This window comes from Mchenga conophoros, linkage group LG12 (genome assembly GCF_057382185.1).
Source record: "Mchenga conophoros isolate Kocher_MC1m ecotype Shallow Benthic linkage group LG12, M_conophoros_male_GT1.1, whole genome shotgun sequence".
Taxonomy (NCBI): Eukaryota; Metazoa; Chordata; class Actinopteri; order Cichliformes; family Cichlidae; genus Mchenga; species Mchenga conophoros.
The window spans coordinates 16,787,987-16,811,856 of record NC_140537.1 but is presented as its reverse complement, the minus strand read 5'-3'; the positions used below and the strand labels follow the sequence as shown (position 1 = coordinate 16,811,856).

Below are 23,870 nucleotides of genomic sequence, written 5' to 3'. Positions count from 1 at the left end.
CCCAGGTCGTTCAGTCTCAGCCTCCATCTGTGTGCGTTTGTGTGTGCGTACTGAACTCAGCTCAGCGGGGCCTAACAGCCACAATGGAAACCATTGGTGCTGGATAACACAACAACTTTCACAAGCTGCCGCTTAATTGCAGTTTAAACTGCACTAGGTCCTGGGCAGCACAGCATGTTACTGTTAGCATAGACACACACACACACGCACACACACCTATATTTTACCTGAGAAAGCATCTGTAGTCATCAGCCACAAAGTTAATCTGATCTCACGGTTAATGTAGAAGCAAAACCGCATGGGGCTGGTTAAGTCTTGGTTTACACTCTGTTTCAATTACTAGCAAAGCTGTGAGACAGCATCTAACTGTAATTGTGTGTGAGTGTACGTGTATGGAGTCAATCAACCTAGTTATATGCTGGCCACTAAACTCACTTAACCTTGTTATCTTACTACACAGCTCCAGCCATGTATGTGGAAATTGAATTAGACTTGGAAGCTTTTAATAGGAAAACACAGAAACAGCTTTGAAACAATTAGATTAGATGTCTGTATGGCTAAAACAATGAATAGTCAGTTCAGCCTACATGAAAGCACAACAGTGAGGAGTCAGAGATCGCGAGGAAGAGGGGGAAAGAAAACAGAGGAGACAGAGGAGATAATAAAAGAAGCCCTAGCCCTTGTCCAAGCCCGGAACTGACAGATGATGATAGTCATCTCAAAAAAGATATAAAAAATGAAACATATAAAATTTCACCCACCACTTGTACATCTGAGGGCACTCTGGACAGAAAGTCTAGCAGCTCGTTGTTATCAATGGTGTAGGGATCTCGTAGCTTCTTTGTAAATTTATTCACTCCTGCAGAGAGAAAAGTGGGGGCAGACGGGTAAGAATTGAAAGAAGGAAAGACAGAGACATCTTTATATTTGTTGTACTGTCTCTGTGTGCTCACACAAAAAATATCATGGCACACAGATTTATTTAGCTAGAGTATCTGAATGTTCTTATATACTATATGATGTAATAAAAAATACAACATTAGCTCACCCCAGGCCAGCAAAATATATCGGAGAGGGATGAAATAGAGGATGATGGTGGCCACTCCGAGAGCCACGATAGCTAACCAACTTAAGAAAGGCACAGTCCAGTTAAATGTGCTGCAAAGAGAGGAGATGGAGAGTAATATAAGCAGCAATGCTTACTCCAGATATAATAAAAACATGCTGAGAAATAATGTAGGAATGAGTCAGCAAAGTTTAACAGGTTGCAGGGAGAAATTTTTACACCTTTTTGAATTCATTAGTGTGAATGTTAGAAAGCACTTAGATGTAGAAAAGCACTTTTTTAGAAACAGTTCTTTTACTTGTATCTTCAACTATAACTTTTAATGAAACAAAACTTTCTGCGTATGAACCGTATGTTAAAAAAAAAGGCTGTCAGTACATACAGGGATGTAAAAAATGAATAAATAAATGCTTTTGTGTAAGTGCATGCAGTGTATTTAATCTAATATCTGCATGACAAAAGGTAATGCAAGGTCAAGTAAGATATGGTGGACATAAAGACAAGCAGTCTTTCTATTTGTTCCCCAGGGTTGGGTGTCACACTGGCATTAATTCTTGAGAGCGGCACTAAGTTATACTCAGTTATGCTGGCAAAGGGAACCGGCCAGAGTGGCAGAAAAAAAAGAAAACACAACCAAAACAACAACACAGGGACGTGCGGAGCAGAGCAGAGCGGGCCGGGTGCCGAGGAGCAGGCTTACGACTCACTTCTTTATCCTCTCGCCATAGGAGGCCACTTCATCTAGCGCATTCTGCACACTGATGCACACGTCCTGAATGGCATAAAGCTTGTTCATGAAGCCCTTTCTTTCTGAGTCCTGCAAGAGGACAGATAGAGATGTAGGCGAGAGACAGAGAGAAAGAGAGGATGAGGGAGGAAGACGTGGAGGGAAACAGAGAAGAGACAGGAGGAGAGAGAGAAGAGAGAGGCTGGGCACAGGCGTCTTTGTGAAAACAATACATTTTAAATAGCGTCAAAGATTTGGAGTGGGGAGCCAAATCACCGGATATCCTGCATAAAGTGACAGAGTGCTTTCATTCCAGGCAGTAATAGAGATATAAAGTTGGCAGAACAAATCAAAATGTTTTCCTCCTTACGAATCCTCACACAGGCAAAATTTGAATATGTGAATAGGCAGAGAGAGAAGCAGAATTAAACTGAAAGCCGAATGGATAGATCAATCTTTGGGCTCGCTCTCTCTCTCTGCTGCTGCTGCCAACACAGCTTGGAAGACCAGGCAGAGCTCTCTTTTGTCCTCCTGGCTGGCACAGTGTGATGATGTCACCAGCCGTGACATCATTATCATCCTTATTAACACTGTCACTCACCACCAAGACTTCAGAGTGGGAGGGGTCAGGGGGAGTCACAAAATAGGCAGGCAATCTGAAGCCGACAACCCCTGCCCTTCTTACCGAAACAAAGTGAAGAATTTAAAAAGTCATGCAACAGTCAACGAGCTGCTGACTGACAGGCAGGGGCACGACGGATCTGGACAGAATGAGGTGACAGAGAGCAATTAAACGCCATTGGCTGAGTGAGGACATCGACACGCAGACTGGTTGTTGCAATATGTGAATGGTGGACATGCTCGGAAGACAAAAGGGTAGAAAAGAACTATCCAGGAGAAAGTCATACGAGTATTATGTGCACTATCGTGGGTGACCTGTTCATAATGTGGCAGGAGGAGGTGATTTTTAAACAAATTGGTGAAGGAGGAGAAGGCTGTAATTACAGGATGATCATGTGAAAGTTCTCTACCACATCAATGGTGTAAACACCTGTAATAGAAGAAAATAAATTACAGATGCCAAAAACAGTGAGATAAGAAATGGTTTGAATGGAATAAGCTGAAGAAAGTAAATATTTTACACAGTAAAACAAAAAAAACCCCTCAAATCTTAATCAAGAAAAGTTTCCCCAAAACCAAAAGATGATGATATAACCACACATGCCTAGTATTTCTCTCTGTGTGTAGGAAAGACTATGTTACTGATGAAGATTGATGGACGTTGCTAGATTAGAGAAGTAAAGCTCTAAGTAATTATAACTACCATCGCCAAAGAAGACAGTGAAGCAGTCAAAGACCTGAAACCTTCAGGACCTCAAAGGCCTTTACCACATTTCCATCTTGAGGCCAGCCACCTCACCACAACCCTCCCACTGAGACCCAAACTGCCCCCCAAACCCACCCTCGTCTTTTTGCTCTCCGTCCAGGATCAGATAATGTGAAAAATGAACCATGGAGCAGTCAGGGAGACCACATGGCCTCCCCAGCAAAACCACACAAGACAAATAGATATAATTAGACAGCGTCTCTGGGTTATTTTTCTTCGCAAATATTTTACAAGACTCCCTTTCTTTCCTCCTCCCGCTGTCCTCCTCTTCTAAGGCCTTTCCTCAAAGTCCATCTGTTTTTCATTGCTGAGTCAAACAAATCTCAGAACGCAGGGTCTATTGTGCTGGGCTTGGTGAGGCCGAGCCGAGCCAGGCTGGGCCGGGTCAGGACGTTTTATTTTCGGTCCTGGGCTCAGGGGAGAGTGTTTGAGGGCCACAGGAGTGGTGTGAGAGACCGGGCGGGGGTGGAGAGGATAAGTCAGAGGTCATTTGAGTATAAACCATTGCCACATGCCCTTCGGACTGCGGTCTGACTCCTATTTCCTGTCTTCAAACACGGCTTGGGGAGGTGGGAGGTAGCAATAACACCGAGGGCCACGGAGAACCTTGTTTTCCCAGCTTCCCTGCACACTGCGCACATATGGAGTCAGGCAACCTGTTCTTATAATGGAACCTAATATGCACACAAACACACACACCCTACAGCTATTAGATAAGGTTGATCTGCACACCTGGTCTTGCTGCGTGACTCTACAAACAATATCCCAACAGAGATTAGATGATAGGGGTCCTTGATTTCAAAAGGCGGTTTCTTTTTCTACTGAGCATGTTCGCACTACAGTGTCATGACTAATAGAGAAAGTACTCATATCAAAATAAAATCTGCGCTTCTCAAGAGCAGATCCATTACAAGTTTTTTAAATAAAAGACTTGTTTTTCATGCTTTGAGCACATGTAGTTTGCAAGAACCGTGTGTTTCAATTAGCTCACATGTGGTAAGTAATTAGAACATGGTTTTTCCACTCTTGCCCAGCTTCTTGTCTCACTCAGGAGGAGCGAGTGCTTTACAGGAGTCTTAGGACCTGTATTTCCATCTGTGTCTTCCTGTTTCTGTCAGGGAGACTAAGTGGGTTTGTTTGGAGAAGTGAAGGCAAGGCTAGTAAAATCGACTCTGGCTAGGCCTCTCTCTGATTTAGCTTGGCCACAGATGCAAGCCATTTTAATGCTCAAAGCATGCTACAAATCCCAACACCTACAGCAACCCGGTCGTGATGGATGATGCCGCTTGGCTTGAATCAGCCAGGCAACATCATGAACTTGCCTAATGTGTTTAGCATCATTAGTTTTAAACACTCCAGCTTCATCTATACACAATCGATAGACAGACAGACAGACAGACAGAAAAGTCAGCAGAATATTCTACTACTGTGCATTAGAAGCTCCATAAAGACAGTTGGTGAATGAGATGCTTCCTTGTGCAGAAGGAATTACTTGACATCAATTAACTGTCATATATATACTGAAATATTTAGTGAGTTAGTGTCCTTTGTTGGGTGAGAGTTGCATGTTTTAATGGCATGGATGCCATTTAAAGAAAATAAATGCATCCCTATGTCCAAGGTTTGCATCATTGTTTGGATGTGTGAAGTGCGGTATGAAATCTCAGCCTTTATTGCCCAGCAGCCGAACAGCAATAAAGGCTCGTTAAAAGTGATGCGAGTTGTTTATATGTGTTAAGGAAAAATAACCCCTCAGTGATACCAGAGAGAGCCCAGGGACACTCTCACACACACACACAGTCAAAGAAACAGCCAAGTCAGGCTAACCACATTGCACTTGCTGGTAAATTGTGGTAAACAAATGTGGTAAACTCCTTGAAAACTAACTTAAATATTTAACAAAGGGAAGATGCACAAAGCCCGGGCGCACTCGACTGTTCCATTTCTCTCTCAGAAAGACACCACCATCACACCAAAGTACATCTATATGCAAAAGTGCAAAGTGAGCAGTTGTAAACTTTACAAAGACAGTTTGTTCTTCACTGACCCAAGGCCTAGAGCTAAACAAGAGAGAGGTCACTGAGGACTTCGCCTATTAGGTTGGACTCAAATATCTGTCCTATATCTACTTGGTGGAAAAGAGAGAGCCATTGGAGACTATTTTAACCTCTGATCACACTGTTCTCCCTGCTGATTTACGCCATAAAAATGACAAACCTAACCGTTATAATGTAGCGGCATATATCCCATCAAACTGCAAAATGAGTCTGAACCACAAGCGGCTGCAGCTCATTGCCGCTGTGCTAAAATTGCACCTGTTTTTCTTTGTTTTTCCTTTTTTTTGCCCCTCTCACTCTGGCAGCACAGTAAAAATTGAAATGTCATATAAAATGTGACAGGATGCTAATATGTGGCTCCCAGAGGGCATCTGAAAGCGTTCTTGTTGATTTTGTAACTGCAGAGAGAGATGACATCCTTCCCATTTCCACCCCAGGAAAAAAACAACAACAAAAAAAAACCCACTGAAAAGTTGAACAACTTGAGGAATGCTAGAGGGTGACACGAATTCAATTTCCAAAGCCTGCGAAAGAACTAGCAATGACACGATAATAAATAGTGCATATGATTAGCATCTACTGTATATTTAAATTAGGTGTGTCGCTACTGAACAAAAAAGAAAACAATGATTTTGTGTTGATAAAGATGTTATTTGGGCGTGCATTTTCTTTTTAATTAGTGGAAATAAAGAAAATGATTGATGAAAGTGCATGTCACTGGAAGGAGAGCAGGCCTTTATTGGTTCATTTGCATTCACCCATGGCATACTGTTCTCTCTAGTGGCGATGTGTCGAGCACTGTACATGAACCACAAGTCGAAACAGAGCACTATAGAGACAGCTTACCCGAAAATGAAAAAGCAGGAAAACATAGAGAACATAGAAAAGAAAAGCTTCCAAAATTGTATTTTATATAAATAAAAACTCCAATTTTCACTGCTGAATTTCTGTTAATCAACACCTTCCCCTTGTTTCTAGTTTTTAAGATTAAATCTGTTTGTGAGCTAAGCATTTTTTGTGGTTTATTTTTCCCATTTTCATGTGTTCATTAGCATTTTAAGAGTAATAAAAATATCAAATGAAGCATGGAACCCATTTTTCTTATGTTGGCCATTTAAATAGTTCAGCTGCTCTAAAGCTATTGTGTTACCGAGGTCTATTCCAAGTAATACCAACTCCACTGGGGACAAGATGAGTCACAGATTTTACCAATTGGGAGTTAAGAAAGGCCCCCTGGGGAATAAAAAAAGAAGAAAAAAAAGGACCCAGTGGCCTAGAATACCATCTCTTTTCTGTTAGGAAATGACAACAGGACAAGACAAAGACCCTGTGAATGGCCTCAGATACCACCCTGCAACCTGGCACCTCGCCAGCGCCACATGAAAGGGGCAGATGTTCGATTTTTTTTTTTTTTTTTTTAAATCGGTGGGTACCATTTTAATAAATAATTTATCCCATATAACAGCTAATCCATGGGCAAATGGGTGAGGGGGGATACATTTTTTTCCATCTTGACCTCTCTTTCTCTAAACATAATACAGAAATATTTGTGTTACTGTGCTGTTGAGATGCACAGCACGTCCAGTAAAGATGAGAAGGGGCATCCTGAATCCTGCTCCTATAGGCCGGAGCAGAAAGACTGTATATGTATTTTCCTGCGTTCACATGATGTGCTGCATTGCTCGTTTGAGAGAACCTGTGTGTGCCGAGGGTTGCTTCAACACAGTCAAAGACAAGCTCCAGTTAAGTCTGTCAGCTGAAGGTGGCCCGCGCACGCACAATGCTCTCTAGCGCTAATTAGTCTCTTCACCCAGCCAAGTCCCATTGCGGGGATAAGTTTACACATACGTTAGGGGGGAACGAGAGTAGCGAGTTTTTAAAGGAGGCGGCGCTAATATATTTTCAGTTTGACCTCTGCTTCCTGTCCTAAAGAGAAAGGTTTCTGGCGTTATGAGTGTGAGTTTGTGTGCGTGTCTCTAATGCGTCTGGTTGGCAGGAGGTTGTTTGCCACTGATCATCTTTACCCATATCCCCGTGGGGCCTCTCATCACCTCCACCACACCAGCCACTCTATCAAGGCTCAAGGTCAGGTGTGCACACAAAAACATAAATGACTACTACCTCTCAACTTCTGCTCTTGATCACTTGATCACCTTCTCCTGGCCTCCCGCTGCATGCCACGCCCTGAACCGCCATCCTACCTCACCTCTGCTCCCCCTGCTCCCGCACTCTCCTTCCCCTGTCCTTCCCAGGAAGCAGCCTGGCGGAGTGTGATGAATGGGACGACATTAGTCTTGTCCTCTGTTGGCCTGGTTTAGCTGCTCCAGCCCATCTCCCCTCGTCCGTCAGTCTGTCAGTCTGTCTAAGTGCGTCTGTTTGTCTAAGTCTCTCTATCCGGGTTGGCTTAAAACACACAGCATCCCACTGTACTGTCAAATGCCTAAAAGATGAGAGTACATATCAGCTTTCATATTTTTAAAATCAGGGAAACATACAAAACTCAAAGACACGCGTGTCACATTTTTAACTACTCTCATTAATGACATCATATTTTAATCTTGCTGGGGTGAAATTGCACCTCAATCTGTAAAACCTGCTAACCTTGGCATGTTTTTAATTATACATTCATGTTCAGACACACAGGAGATAGAAAAAGCTGTAAAATCTACTGTCTTAAACTTTGTTTTGGAAAGGGGAAAAAAAAAAACAACAGAACGAGAGTGCATTGCTATGAAGTGAAGGGATCACATCTTCAAAAAAGTAAATAAAATATGCATCCTCTCTGTGCTCATTACAGATTTATGACTCTTGTTAAAAGAAAAGGTGGCGGCTGCCTTCTTACATGTCTGACTTTCAAATTCAGACGACACTGCTGTCAAGTGTTGTGCTCCACATTCTGTCCAATGAGAGACCGAGAGGGCTGAGTGTGTGCCATCTCCAACATCCTATTCGGCGAGAGTCTCGATAAGAGTTACTTTGGGTGGATAAGAACACGCAAGAACTCCTCACCTACAGTGCAAGGAGCTGCTCGTTGTAATCCTTTGATGCATAGTTCATCAATCAAAAAGTTCAGTTGGTTCAGCCACTTGTGTGTATGCGATTCAGAACAATAACAGTTGGGGGGAATAGTCATTGTTGCATTAGGCATAATGAGCATTGGGATTTTCTTCAGCAATATGTGACAATTTTGCAGTTCCTGTAGCAACTTTAAAGCAAAAGCGCTGAGAAAAACATTTAAATCACCGCACCAGCCACCGCACACCCATGCACACACACTCAGGGAACTGAAACTCACTCGAAAATGAGTTTGTTAGCTGTCTATTATCAGTGACTTAGGGGGTCATAAGGTGTGAAAGTAGTCCTTATGTGTAAGTGAGTCCTAATTAGTACTTTCAAAGAAGCTTGAATCTAAAAGCTTACTTTTTGGCACGCCAAAAAAAACCCCCCAAAAAACACTACACCAACCTAGAAGAACATTTTATTCCCTTGTGCTCCCTGTTTCTGTGCAAACTGTATCAAAAATAAATAAGCACAAAAGCACTCGAGTGACTCCCATGTCACCTTTTATTGCCCCAGAACCAAAAGCCCCACCAGCAAAACACACTGTCACACCTCAGTCTACACATTTCACCTCAATGTTTAACAAGTCTACAATGCCACAGGGAAGTCAAAGACAAAGACAGGGGCCGCTTTCCATGCTGGAGCTCAGTAGCCTCCCCCATTACCTTAAAAAGCAGGCACAGGCAGAACCCTTGCAGTGGGTTTGGATTTGAGGGTCAAACGTGCAGTGTGTGTGTGGGTGTTAATCGAGACGCGGACATGGGGGACAGGTACTGTACACAAACCCTGACAGGACGGCACACAGAGGCCGCTGGACAGACGATGAGCTAAAAAAGGGAACTGGGAGACAGCAACAAACACCATCGGGAGTCGGTGCCAGAACCACACACAGATCAACTTACCACCATTGCTCGTATCCATTCAAAGTGCCAGGAAGCCAACATATCCTCGAGGATATGGTTTTTATCACGGCTGTCCTCCCAGGGGCCTGGTTTAGGGTCCTTGTGGATAGATTACAGTGAGATGTTCTCTTTACAACCCACAGAAATTAAAGTCAAAAGGTTTAGAAAATGTGGATGTTTTGCAGCTGTGGTCTTATACATTTATATCACCCTGTGCAGGAAAGAAAACAGCAAAAGCACTGCAATCAAAACAGCTTCAGCCTTGCAATGCAGAAAATATTCTTTTTTTCAGTGCTCATCTTTATTTAAACTTTGAAACAACAGCATTGGGTAGTAAAATTCAAACTAAATATGCATCTCCCTGAGTCCACTGGACTATTGCATATCTATCAGGATGAGCGCCCGTGTCCGCAATCTCTACAAAGACCGTGGTCACTGCACTGTAGCGCATAAGAATAGTGCCGAAAGCAAAGAAAAAAAAACAAACCAACAAAAAAAAAAGACCCATGGTGCAAAAAATTACCAATTTTCATTTGAACCAGGCTAGAAAGACTGAGAATGAAGGAGTGATGATAGAAAGCGAAAGACAAAGCAAGAGATATGCATCTGGGGGGAATAGAGATAGTGAGAGATGATCCACCTGATGTATGTGTGTGACAAAGAGGGAAAACAAACAAACAATGCAGTGTGTTTTGCATAGACAGACAATACTCCTCTCTGCCTCTTTCACCCTCCTTTTTGTTTTCATTCCTGCCTCTATTAGCAAAACATGATTAAAATGCAGTTCCTACCAGCGTCTCTGCTGAACAACGGGGGAGAAAAAAAAAAAGACAGTGAGATGGGAAGAAAAATGAAGCGGAAAAGTCAAAAGCATCTTTTACAGCGTGACGCTTTTCATCCTTCACAGGCGGCAAGAAGAAAAGACAGACATTCAAACTTTATTCTCTTCCCTTCTCTCCTGCTCTGTCTCTTTCACCCATTCTCCTCAGCAGCTGAACCCCCCCGATACCTGCATCTCAAGCTCAATAGCCTCCCCAGAACAACATTTCAGTCACACTTTTTCCCCCTCTTCCAGAGCATTGATATAATTCCCAGTGCGCTCTTTAGTCCAATTACATTATGCCATGCCGTTATCTGAGTGATCGGCACAGTGCCGTGACTGGGGCTAAGAGAGGAGTGCGGTGGCTTAGGGAGGTGCTACAGAAGCTCTATGTGCTATCTGGAGACAAGTCGTGGAAACAGCGCTGCATGTGCCCTATTTAACTTTTCATGGAGCGCTCGCTTAATAGTATTGAGTGGAGAAAAAAAAACGGAGAAAAGTTGTGGAGAGAAAGACGACAGTCAGCCACATTTGAAAAGAAACAGAGATTCTGGGTGTTAACATCAACAGCTGAAAGTGGCTGTGAGGCCTGCACTGGATATGTGTGCTGATACTAGCCATCCATCAGCAGTTATACGCTTGCAGGAGAAGAAGCGATGAACACATACACACACACACACGGGCAGGATTGTGTGCGCCCATACATGTTCTGTATGTTGCATGAGTCATGCCTGCAGGGACAGCAGCAGAGGGTGAAATGGCTGTCTCAGCACTACAGATGAGTAGGATAAGGAGAAACTCTGTGGCAGTATGAAGAAACAGGGAATTCTATATAACTCATCAATAGCACCTTTAAAATCTACTACTGATGTGTCAGGTTGGATGTACACACATTACATGAGGATATCCTAAATACTAGAACTATATTAAGCCTCTGCCTCAATAGGTTAAAAAAAACAAAAACTAAATTATAGAATAGCCGGTGGGTTACTGTTTGACCCCCAAATCTGATGCCTTGAAGAACTGGGTCTATTAAAAAAAAAAAACGACGACAAAACATTCACATTTTTTCAGGTCAATGTTCAAACTAAGTAATAACGTCTGCTCTATATTTACTACGAGGAGAAAAACGAGTCGGAATAATCGAGAAACCAAAAAGATGATTTGGTACATGTGGTATGTCTGTGTACGTGTGTGTGTATGTGAGCGAGATATTGATAGATAGGCATAGAGGGAGAAAGAGAGAGGGAGTGCACCGAGCAGTAAGCCCGTGAGCAGGACATGATTGCAGTGTGTATCTTATCTGTGTCAGGTCCTCCTGAGGCTAGTGGAGCCTAGCTGAGCGGAGCACAAGCGCTTCAGTGACCAGTCAACCGTGTGAGGGTAATCTCCTCACTCCTTCAGTCTGTCTCTCTCCCATTCACTCTCTCTTTCCATTTTTCCAGTAAGCCCCCCTCTGGGAGGCAGCTGAGCTGCACACACACATCCACGTGAGACGTTCACACAAACACATTAACGCACACAAACACTCGCACCCGTGCAGAGCCTAAAGGCTACTGGCTCATGCCAGCTCTGGACAGCGAGCCCACAGGTGAGTGGAGACATCACAAGCTACATTATACACTTAAGCCCCTGCAGCCACATGCTTGTAAATACAGGAATGTGCAGCGTGTTTTTGCTATCTCACACTGCTCAAGCTGTATTTCAAGATGGTGAAAGGGGTCTACAAAGATACTGCAGGATGCAGTTTTAAAAGTGTAAGACAGGTTTAAAAGAAAACCATGGATTTGCTTTGTGTAAAAGGCCACAGATAATTGAGGAAGTCATAGACACTTGGGCCCGGATACCTGTCCATATCATTTAAGAGATTCCTTTTGGCATTTCATAAAAGAAAATCAAAGACGTGATTTTATAATCAACAGCACAAGCTGAGTTAAAGGTTTTTCGATCATAAATTAGACTACAGGACTCTCAAATCGATGAAAAAATGTAGACCTTTTTATCCCTCAAACACTCATCCTTATATGTAGTATAAATAATAATAACCGTAACTGTTAAATCTAGATACGCAATTTCAATAAATGTGTCTCTTACGTTTATGTGTTACATGAGTAATGCACTTCGGGATAAAAAGAAAAAAATTCCATATCAAGGTGAGTGCACACACACACACACACACACACACACACACACACACACACACACAATGTGACGGAAGGGAGAAGACAAAAAGAATTAGTTTATGTCTAACATTCTTTCACCCTTCGTGTGCTTGCCTATTTGGCTTTAACAACTCAGCCGTCCCCATCAATTAGTCTAGATGCTGGACTTTCATTGAGATTAAGTGACTAATATCAGTGCTTGCTCACAAGAAAGACACTTTTCACGTCTGCCCAACAATCTGTTAAGTCAAAACACATGTGGTAATCCAAGGCAAAAAGCCTGCAAGGGGTCCTCTATGCAATGAAAAACAGGTGCTCTAGTTTTTGGCCATGTAATACCCCATTTACCCTCTGGAGCAAAGGTTATCCAGCTAATAGCTGCCTTGTGGTGCACTGGGAAGAGCTGTGCACATGGCCCAAGTAAACATCTGGGACAGATTGTACATACTTGCAACATATGCTTCAAGTTCAATTAAAATGAGGCCTTGGCACATTTATTAATCTTTTTTTCCTCTCCCTTTGCTCTCTCTCTCTCTCTCTGTTGCTCTCTTTCTCTTCTTCCCACTCTCCCCTATAGGCCTGTGCCATTAAAGAGGCCTCCTTTGACCCGTCCTTCATACTTACTCATACAATCTGAAGCTGCAGCTCATATCCAATGTAAAAGACCTCATATCCAATGTGAAAGACAAATTTGCTAAGCCCTGAAAGTCCATTTGTTCTGCACTTAACCAGGTTGGAGGGAGAGCAAAGGGAAGAGAGTGTGTGTCACAGCAAAAGGGGGGGGAAAAAGTCAGGGAAGGGGATGATTGTGGAAAGGGGAAGAAGGAGAGTGGGAGGGGAGAGAGATGTAGGCGAAGAAAAAAGAAAAATGCCCCCTTTCAACTTCCCTACAGCTCAAATGAAATGCTAACAGTTGAGGGGAGCAATAGATCAAAATGTATGAAGCCAGAGTTGGTAAATTGTAGCCTTTGTGGCAGCTGTGCTATCCAGCATCCCAGCCCTGTGTGAACACAGAGCAAGGCCTTCTTATTTGGAATAATCAGTTCGCCACCAAATCTGACGGAGGCCGCACAAACTGCTTCCGCACCTCATTTCAATATGAAAGTCCAAAATGTATTTTATATAATCTGCAGCTTTTCAAATGCTTGTATTTTTTATTCCCCCACCCCACAGAGAGGAGGTTAGAAATGCAATAAGGAGGACAGACACAGGGAAGGAGTGGGGGGAAAAAAAGGTTCAAGGTTGCCTGGTGCATATCTTCAGTCAGTGCCCCCCTGTACATTTCAGCCTTGGAACTTCACAGCCAAGAAACTTTCCTTCTGCCTCTGCACTGTGGGAGAGGATGTAATGCTCACATATTGCTGTGTGTTCATCCCTCAACTGGCTGCCTGGCTGATTGATTGCTGACTTTCTAGTGGGATGACTGTTTGACCAATGACACAATAAATGTTGCTTCTTTTTTTAAAGTTTTTTTTCTTTAACCATTCCTTTTTGTTGTCTGTTGTAAAGTTGGCGTTAGATAAGTAAATGTAGCCTACAAGTCCAACATCAGCTTTCTTGGAAATGTTTTTTTTTTAAAAAACATTACCAAACCAGACCATCCATATTATCACATCACAATCTGGTGTGAGGCAGAAAAGTATCAAGCATCAAGTCAAATCATTTTCATTTTCACACTAAATAAAACCAAGTGCAAACTATGCTAAAATGCCACTCTTGTTTCACACTGCTTGAAACCTCAACACACCAGAGTCTGAAGGAGAAAATTACTTTCATTTCAAACCTGACACACAAGAAAAGCAGACAACACAGTGGGTAGATTAAGCGCTGTGCTATTTCAATTACCATTCCCAGGTGGAGCACTGACAAGGTTCTGTATCCCGTCCAGTGGCATTTGTTTCAGTAGCTGTTCCTACAGTGCAAACGAGCAGAGGCAGTAAAGTAGCCACCTGTTGTTACCTGATAGTGTCTGGACAAGCCCAGATGCTGTTTTACTGCGACATAAAGGAGCAGTGAATGGACCTAAATAGCTAACTAAGCACTTTATATGGGTGTATGTTCACAGGAAGAAAGACTGAAGCACAGTGTCTGTAAAGTTAGCGCACTGTTGTACGAAGGGAAATTTAGGGATAATGCACCAAAGCGCGTCGAAAAGATCAAAAACAAAGCGAAACCCCGAGCAGAAAAGGTGAGGAATATGTTATGTACACACCTAAAGAGAAAACTTTTGAAAAGGTTAAAAAGGTTGTACAATCTGTGAACATGTGTTTGTGCCTCAGGCAGTGAGAATATCTGAACAGGGGGAAGAGATGGGAGGGGAAGATGGAGTCATTTTGTTAGTCTGTTTGTGTTTCCGGTCTCTGAAGCAGTGTCAACCCCTCCTGAGGCAGTGTGGGTGCGAGTGTGTGTGTGTGTGTGTGTGTGTGTGTGTGTGTGTGTGTGTGTGTGTGTGTGTGTGTGAATGCATCTCTGACACGAGACATAATTACCTTGTCATCTTTGTCAAAATCCTCATCCTCATCCTCCAGCAGGTCCTCCACTGCTTCCTGACAGTTGCAACAGAGCAAAGAGAAAAACGAGAAGGAGAAATAAAATGTTTATGCAACAGCTATAGTGCAGATAAACATTAGATAACAGAGGGTTAACATCATCAGAGCATCCAAAGAGGCATATTAAAGCTGATTGGTTCTGCTTATGTCTGGCAAGAGTTTGTTAATGAGTATGGAAGACATGCAGAAAGCACAACTATTGGATTTGTGAGTGCTAATATGTCATAAGCTTCAGAATGGTTCTCAATTAGAATTTAATTTTAGAAACATTCTGTTGTTCAAATATGTTGACACTTCTGGAAATGCAAGCAAATGCTCTGGCTTTGAATTTCCACGGGCTGAGGATTAAAGTCTATTCAAGCAGTCAAACGGCATTGCACAAAAGCATGTAAGACTTATACTGTTCAAAGGGAGAAGACAGCAGAACTCCTCTTCTTCTGACCTCCTTAACCTCTGCATGAGTCTCTCACCTCCACCACTGGTTTATATACATTCAGTTCTCTATGCTTTTTTTTTCTTCTTCCTCGCAGACGCTTCGTAAGAGAAGAAAGAAGAAAAGCCTGAAGTGCAGAGACCGAGTCACAAAGAACAGCAACTATTTGCTTCAGTGATCCACAACCGAGAAAACTGGAGCCGACCTGACTCTGAAGCCCCGAGAAACCACAAGACATACTGTAGAACACAAAGAAAAATGGCATGATTTACGACGCTTGCTCACGCTCGGTCTAAATTCACGACAGCAAACATAAAGGGTACTGGACAAAATAAGTAGCGCACATTTTAAACAATTATTTAAGACACACTGGAATCACATAGAGACCTCTATGTGTGAAAGCAAGGCAATAATCACACGTGTATCCATAGAAGTTCATCCCTGAACACCTTGGTTCACACTTGGCTGTGTCTTGATACCACCAAAGTGAAAACCATTACAGCTGCATCTTATCCACCCTCTATCAATGACACATCACAGCTTATCATATGACAAATCATATAGTTGCCCACGATTTACATAAACAAACAGCCGTATCATAAGCCCTACAGCTGTCAACCTCGGATTTGATCTGCTCTCATTGTTTGATAGCGTTACCAGCCCCTACCCCCTCGAAAACCTTCACCCATCCCCGACATTACCGCACCCCCCCCCCCAGCAAATCCAGAACAGTGCAAACTAGTTTGGAGAAATCCAAAAATCATTACTTAACAAGACAATAGCTTTTGTCCTTTTTGTTTTTCATTGGAATACGGGGGGAAACTATGTGGCGGCTGACATAAGCCTCTTATGTAAATGCAGCTTCCCACACAAACAAAGACGAGTTCAGTCAGAACAGCGGAGTCGAGAGGGTACTGCGTGTGCGTGCGTGCGCGTCCCTGTTCTGTCAATATAAGTGAATCGCTAGGGCAAAGTGCTGTGCATGTATGTGTGAAACTCCTCATTTTAACTGTCTGACTGTGTAACAACTGGCCATTCCCAGCTCAATGAAACTCTGCCATGTCTAGACAAATAAGCTCGACTGTTCACATTTGACGGTCTCTTTATTGACACTGAGCACATCCAGCGCTACACTATACAAATACCGAAGAGGGAATTCTCGTGCTCAGTCAAGGGAAAAGATGTAGATGAGATACTGTAAAAATGAAAGCCTTCTGGCATCTCTAAACAAATGAACTATAACTGTTTATAAAGACATCATGGTTCCCTCCAAATCCTTTCATCCATGCCAAAATAGAAATATAATGGAATCTTCCACACAGAGGCATTAGCAGGGCATGCCTGGCACATGCTCCAAACTTTAAACAAAGAAATGAGCATGAGCTAGGTGGAGAAGCATGACCTAGAGAGACAGAGAGAATGATAGAGTCGTTTGTCTCCCTCTGCTCTCCGCTCTGCTCTCTCCCTTCTATTGCCGCTGGTTACAGAGAGAAGTCATGTTTCCTGCAATGAGACACAGTGTAAAATTAATAAATAAAAAGACACGGAACATGTCATCTGCCCTGAAGATTGCCACGGCTAAATGCGTGCACTGAAGCTACTGTCTCAGTACGGGAGGATATAAATTACCTCAGTGCAGCCAATGAATTCCAAACATCCCTCTTTCGTTCTCTGCATCGCTCTACCTCTCCCTCTATTTGTCTCATTCTTTCCTCTTTCTAAGACCTGTTTGGTGTATGATATCATTTGTCTGCTTATCCCCCCCATTATCATGTTGTTTGAATTACTATCATTACAGCACGGCAGCATCAAAGCCTTGCTGTCGACAGGATCGCGCAGGGCTCACATTGCCTGCAGAGCTGCTCCAGTCAATTCAGTATCTACAGAGGTGGGGATTAACATATTCAGACCCATTCAAATGATACAGGGATGATGCAGGCTACTCTTACAGATTACATTGTGCCCCATAAATACATACATAGATGCGATAATATGAAATACACGCAAAGAATGCAAGCGAGCGCAATGACATTGAGAGTTCGAATGGCTTTGGATGTGTGAATGCATCTGTTTGGTCTTTGCCTAAACGCGAAGAGCTAATTTGCAAGAATTAATTTGCTGCTGCATTCCCTTTCCAACACATGCTCTGCATGCTCGACGCGCTTTATCTGAATTATTTTTTGCCTCTTTTACTGTATTTTGCATCAAGGCAAAAATACCAGCTGCAAATTAAAACAGCTGTGAGTTAAAACCAACAGTGCATCGTCTACTTAATCCGAAAACAAGTACACTACTGCTGTTTATGTGGAGGTTTCAATTATGGGGATAAGTCATCTTTGAGTCAATCCATATCACAAAAGTGGTGTATTATGTCCTTATTTTAGTGGCTAGAAAACTGTGGTGCCATCACTTTAACATAACTGGTAATTGATACATGATTGCTAAAAACATGGAACTTTAGCATCACAAGACCAAACTTTCGATTCTTGGTGCATATATGGTTGCCTGCGAAATGCACAGTTTAGGTGCCTGCACTTAAAAAAAACAAAAACAAGAAAGAGTTATTAGGAGCATTAAGATCTGATATTTCTTGCTGGAGGGGACTATTTCTATTAGCTGTGCAGGTAAATATCTAAAAGTTTTTCAAGAACAGTTATGAGAAGCTTCTTGCACAACATCAGCGGTGCAACAGCACCCCTAGTGTGTTTTCAAGGACAGAGAGCATATTCTCAGGGTCAGACGGATTATTACTGTGATCTTCTGCTTGCTGGATACACAGCTCTGTGGCATTATGCTGAATTTGATAGTAAATATGATCATAAGTTAAATCATAGGAGAAGATAAGACAATCATGAGTATGTTCACATAAAAGAAAAGGGCCAAATCAAGGATTTACCTAAGGTCACTGGAAAGACAGAAACATGGTAAATGTATACAAGACTAATCAGCTAAATATTTATATCGACTGAGGCACTGCGCACAAAGTATTTCAAATACTACTTCACAAGTCAATGATCCACCATCCTCCTGGTTTTGCAGGAAAAAAAAATTGACAGAACCTGTCTGAATCAATGAAACAAGCGCACACAAACACTCCATAGGGGAAAAGTAAAATTCTACTACTAAACTAGCAGCTACATCATTTTCACCTTTCCCCTGAAAACTGCCTCTCAACTCGGCCTTCTCTCTGCTGGCCGTACGGAGTTCCACTATTTCCTCTCCTCACCTTCCCAATGACAGCCGCGTGGGGAATTGACGGCGAGGCAGACATCGCCAGCGAACATGAAGATATACTTTTTCCGTCTTTTTTTCTCCCATTCCTCTATCCCTCCCTCCTTCCTCCTGCTGCTTTTCCTCTTTGATACGTGAGGGGGTTTTAACCTCTCCAGCTGCTGAGGTTTGGCTGAGTGGCTGGCTGGGGGATCTCAAGGCCCTGCTTGGTATGCACTGTCCATGAGTGCATGTGTATGTGTGCACATATTGCCTACACCACAGTTTCTGCAGACTGGGGGAAGAGCTTCGCGGCTGATAAGGCTGAGCCTGGCTGACCCACGCGGGCCCTTCACAAGCTGTCAGAGCCGTGGCCCTCAGAGGGGGGCCCTTCCATCTGCACTGCCCAAGCCAGGGCTCACCCAGCAGGGGGCTGGATAGGGGTGAGGCTGGGGTGCTACCGGAGCTGGTGGTGGGGGTGAGAAGGGCAGCTCCATATTCATGAAAGCAACACCAAATTTCGTGAACGCTAGAAGATATTGAGTTTTTGGGCTTGTTTTGTGACATTTCGAACTCACCAGCTACTTCTTCCTTTCCTATTTAGCTACTGACAAATCACCAAGTGTTCAGCCAGAGATTAAGCAGCTCCTCCAGCATTATTTGTCTTTCTCAGATCTAAAAAGTCTAGCTTTTCTCATTGTTCTTCATATTCAATTGTGCTAACGAGTTCTAGAGCAAGTAACATACTACATGTCTTGTATGGCAGAAACACATACATCTGTAGACTTAAGCTCAAGGTTTAAACCAAAAACACTAACAAAGAGCTATGGGCGGGTATGCTATGAAGACAAAATAACAACAACAACACCAACAGGCACTGAGACAGACACCCTGAACTGCTGGTGTTGTTAGCAAAGAGCACAGACAGTTACAAAGGTTCAGTGTGATGAAGGGAGTTAGACAAATGGAGTGGGATGGGAGAGGGGGGTGGCAATATGATGAAAAGGATGGGAGGATTTTGCAGTGGCATCCCTGTTGCTCCCGATGCTCCCGTCCCGCTTCAAACTATGCCCGCTGCCTGTCTTTCTGCCTGCCAGCCTGCCATCCTATCTGCCAGTTTAGCAGAGACAGAGAGGCAGCGAGAGCAGCAGAGATGAGCACGGCGATGCCGGGGCGGCACGGGGGAAATCAGCGGGGCACAGGCGCTCCCAGTTAAAAGTGACATGACCTTTTGATTTTGTCACCTGTCACCAACTGCCATGTCTGACTCCACACTGAGGAGTGCCTGCCATCCACCGCTGCTTTCCTCTGCCTCCATCTCTCTGAATGCCTCCCTGTCTTTTTCTGTCTCCTGCTCCCACTCCATCTCCTTTTCTCATTCCCCTTGTCTTTCCAGAGTTACAGTTTTATGAGCAAAAAATGGTGTGACTTCCTGGAGGAGTTGAGGTATAATAGGCAGCGCATTCTCTTTTCCTTCCAGCTTTTCCTAATATTTACTTCTACTCCACCTGCGTTGCGCGTGGCTCTTAATGAGGGCAGATGTCAAGGCACAGTGTTGCGAGCAAAGTTGTTTTGAGATGCAAAATCAAGGAGAAAATAGAACAGATAGAAATCGCAATGAAGACTCGCTCTAAAAATGATACAGTGTTCAAATAACATGTGACAATTCTGACTGGAAATAAACCAGATTTTATTTACACTAACGAACAATACGCTGCTGTCACACACAGCAGAGAAAAGTAAATATTAAACTAGTATTAGTAGATCCTTGTGACCTCAATAACTAAGCTCTGTGAGAATGATTCAAATCACCATGTGGCGAGAGCGGACTTATCATAGTCAGCTATCGTGCCACAGGAGGCGTATATGTAAGTGTGAAGTATCTTCAGGCCATTAAGGTCTTCTCTTCCGTAATGGTTTGGTGGATCCATTGGGTGAATCAATGTAATGGTCTGAAGCATGGGATAAAGAGGATGGTGCTCCAGTGTGACGAAGCCTAATTGCCCGTCATCCTGTGGTAGAAAGAGACATCACCGTGTTCCATATGTATCCTCTCCGACAGCCAGCACTGAAATTAACACCTTCAAAACATCTGGTAAGGGCTTTTCTGGGCCAAGAGAACGGCAAGGAAAGATTTCTTTTGGGATGTGTTCCTGCTTGTTAATCTCGGTGCCCATCATCTATTCATGCAAGCAGGCACACGCAAGAATACAACTCGCTGCTATGACATGCGTGCACATGTATCTAGCAGCCATCTCTCTCATCCAGCAGAGCAGCCGGTCCTCTGCTTGACCAAAGCCCAGTGTGAGGACAGATATAACCTCCAAATTGTCCCAGGTATCCAAACAAGCGTGAGATGGAGAGGTCATCTCATTGCGATGCAAACGGAGAAGCAGAAAAATAGCAAGAGTCTTTCTTAATAATACATTTGAATGCACAAATAAAAGGAGCATCATCCTCATATATTCAGCAAATATTCAAAAACATAAAAGGGTCCTCTTGTTTGCTCAGAGAGCAAGGGAGCACGTTACACCATGACATACAGGTCAGCCAACGGTGCTGGAGAGTCAGCATTCACGGGTCAGAGTGCTACATGATAAGAAAGGAGGTCGGGGACCTTACTGGTGCTGTGCCTCCTTTAATCGCTGTTCTTAAGGACGCTCTGACTGCTTAGCAGGTACCGGTCAAGGTTGGGGCTAGGCTAAGAAGCAGCTGATCCGGGATCTGTTTGCAAAGCAGCATGTAACCGCACAACAGTCAGTGACCCTGAGTGGTGAAATACAGCATGTAAAGAACACTGTGTTTGTTTATTCGCTATAGACAGGGATACGGGTTGTGGTTGTGGTGTAAAAGCGTCGAAGGGTAAGCACGCTGAACCCGTCAGATGAAGCAAGGCCAGTTCATTAGGAAGTCTGTACTCAAGTGTGGGCTTTTTTTTTTCCTGTTTTCTCTCATTCTCTCTCACCATCTCTGTTTCTCTCTCTCAACCTTCAGAGTGAGTTCAGCAGAGATTCCTTTGGCATTACCCTCACCCCAGACTGCTGGAAAACCGCAGCGCTCCGGATGCTGACCCTTGCTCAGCTCAGCACAATGCTTTAATTTGGTGTGTTGTTTAAAGTAATTAGAAAGCCTTTCCCCCTGTTTTCTTTTCTATTCTTTTCAGTGTCTCTGCCAAGTGCAAGAGGGAAACAGTGAGTCGTCCATGACTTCAGCTTGATAAAGATTCGGAAGAGGAATCCACGAGACCCCCTCACCCTCCTCCTCACCCCCACCCCCTGCACCGGGGGAAAACTGTCTGAAAACAAACAGGGACAGGACTCGAGGGATACTTGTGTCTAAATGTGTGTATTCGAGTGTATGTGTGCGTTTGTCTACGTGTACAGCATTTCAGCAAAATAACAAACGCTTCTATCGTACCTTACTTTTGCTTTTAGTCTTATTTGAGACGAGATATTAATATCAGGAGAGGACGAGGCACAGAGCTGATAATGAAGAAAGGAGAGACGGTCCTGCGCGTGCACTAACCCGAAGGCAGTGAGACAGCAACAGAGACAAAAGCGGGGCAGTGATCGCCAGAGAATTTTCTTTGTGTCACCTGTGCACAGCTGCCACAGCAGCAAGAAAGAGGCATTAATAGAGCCAATCTTTGACAATTTCAACTTTCATCAGATGCATCACTGCAAAGACTCACTCGCACAGCAGATTCAAACACACACAGACGACTTTTATCTGTATCTGCACACACAGATTAACGTTCTACACTCGTGTTCGTACCATGCAAACACACACCTGGAATGAATTGTGTAAATGTATATGAGTGTACACTGCAGTCCTTCATATTTATTTGTTATAACCTAGGAATAAAGGGAATATACTAATTGACATCAGACATACACAAACAATATTTAGTATCCATCCATTACGGATGCACCTGCATACAAACCTAGAGCACATTTACTTTAGTGCTATCCCACGATCTTATAGTGCGCCTCTAACTATCTCACCACCAGCCTCCTCAAAAACTCCTTAAGCCAGCGCCATCATCGACACTCCTACCCACACATATCAAGACTGTCAAACTGTAAGAGTTACACTACACACTCAGTTAAAGCTATTGCCAAATGCTGCTCATATTAGACAGTAAAGACATTTAACTGAAGAAGGTCAGATACCAAAGTTAAAGGCGGTGCTCTCGTGTCTTAAAACACCCCGTTCTTGATGATCCTGATGATCCTTTGAATTCAACCAAACACTCTCCAGTCTGAACGACAGTCTGAACGACACTCTGAAGACAGCGATATTAAAGCAAGCTTCAGAGGCAAAACCACTCCCTGGTCTGGTCTAACCCTTGGCATATAAATCCAGTAGAGTAGTTACATGACAAGCCTCAAGACATTAAACTCAAATGAAAATGGTTCTTAGTTGGTGGGAAATATTTTAAGGCGCCCTGCTTTCATCCCAACAAGCCCAGCTGAAGTCAGTCAAATTATGTGGTTTGCATTTATGCTGTAAATACAGAAGATCACGATCAAGTGTGGAAATGCTACTTTGAAAATGAAGCAGATAGATCCTAAATTGTATCTGCTGGACAGGTTTCTTGACCAGGTAAATCTCCAAAAGGAGATTTTTGGATAGGATATAATAACAATAATAATAAAATAGTAAGACAGCACCAGATGTTAAAACACCGAGTTTTAACATCTGACAGTTTTTGTCTTTGCTCGTAAGACCTTTAAGTAGAACTGGGCAGACCATTGTTGTCATACTTAAAGGCGCTTGCCATATGAGAATCAACAGTATGAACATGTCTTAAGGTTTCAACCAAGTCCTGAGGTACTTGAGACACAATAGTCCCTTTCAAGAGAGAAAAGCAATTCCACATGAAGTGGGAGTTACATGCACTTATTGGAATGTGAATTGAGTGCCACATTACGGGGATATGCAACCATTGTTGCCTCATTTTACTTAGGAAGTACACAGAAAAAAAATATCATTAGGTCTGGATAAATACAAGCAGCAGGTAGAGAGACACATAATCATGCCAGGTTTTGTCTTAAGGCATGTGTGGCTATTCTTTTTTTTTTTTTGCAAGCAATGTCGCCATCTACAGGTGAGAAAAGTGTCTCTAAAATTAAAGTCTATGTTCTTCGCAAATGATTTATGTTGTCTGTGAACTTACCTACAATAGTAAACCTTTAATTCTTCACTTGAGCGCATGCAGTGAAAATATGATTTTTAAACATGAACCAAAAACTGGAGTATAACTGCCAGTTTATTGTCAAGAAACACAAGGATCATTTTGCTAATTTCAATGCCATGTTTTTAAATGAACAAATATGGAAATGGAAGCTTATGAATAGAGAAGATTAGCTCTTGAGACGAAACAATAAATCTGCGCTATATGCTATGTAGAGTTCACATTTAATTCTGTAATATTGCAATGACACACAGCTATTAGATTTGGTTCATTATGATGACTGAATTTAATACCTCTTCC

At 43.0% G+C, this 23,870-nt stretch overlaps 1 protein-coding gene across 6 annotated transcripts in view; it reads right to left on the bottom strand.

Annotated features, from left to right (window-relative positions):
* LOC146562381 (multiple C2 and transmembrane domain-containing protein 1-like) overlaps positions 1-23,870 on the bottom strand; it is a 148,125-nt gene that overhangs the window by 9,515 nt on the left and 114,740 nt on the right. For 3 of the 6 annotated variants that reach the window (XM_085294086.1, XM_085294087.1, XM_085294089.1), the window contains 5 exons: positions 14,671-14,727; positions 9,200-9,298; positions 1,774-1,883; positions 1,049-1,158; positions 762-859 (listed from right to left, as the gene is read on the bottom strand). In XM_085294086.1, coding sequence (XP_085150212.1) covers positions 762-859; positions 1,049-1,158; positions 1,774-1,883; positions 9,200-9,298; positions 14,671-14,727 — 474 coding nt within the window. The remainder of the gene's footprint in view (positions 1-761; positions 860-1,048; positions 1,159-1,773; positions 1,884-9,199; positions 9,299-14,670; positions 14,728-23,870) is intronic. The other 3 variants (XM_085294088.1, XM_085294092.1, XM_085294090.1) reach the window with 1 other exon arrangement.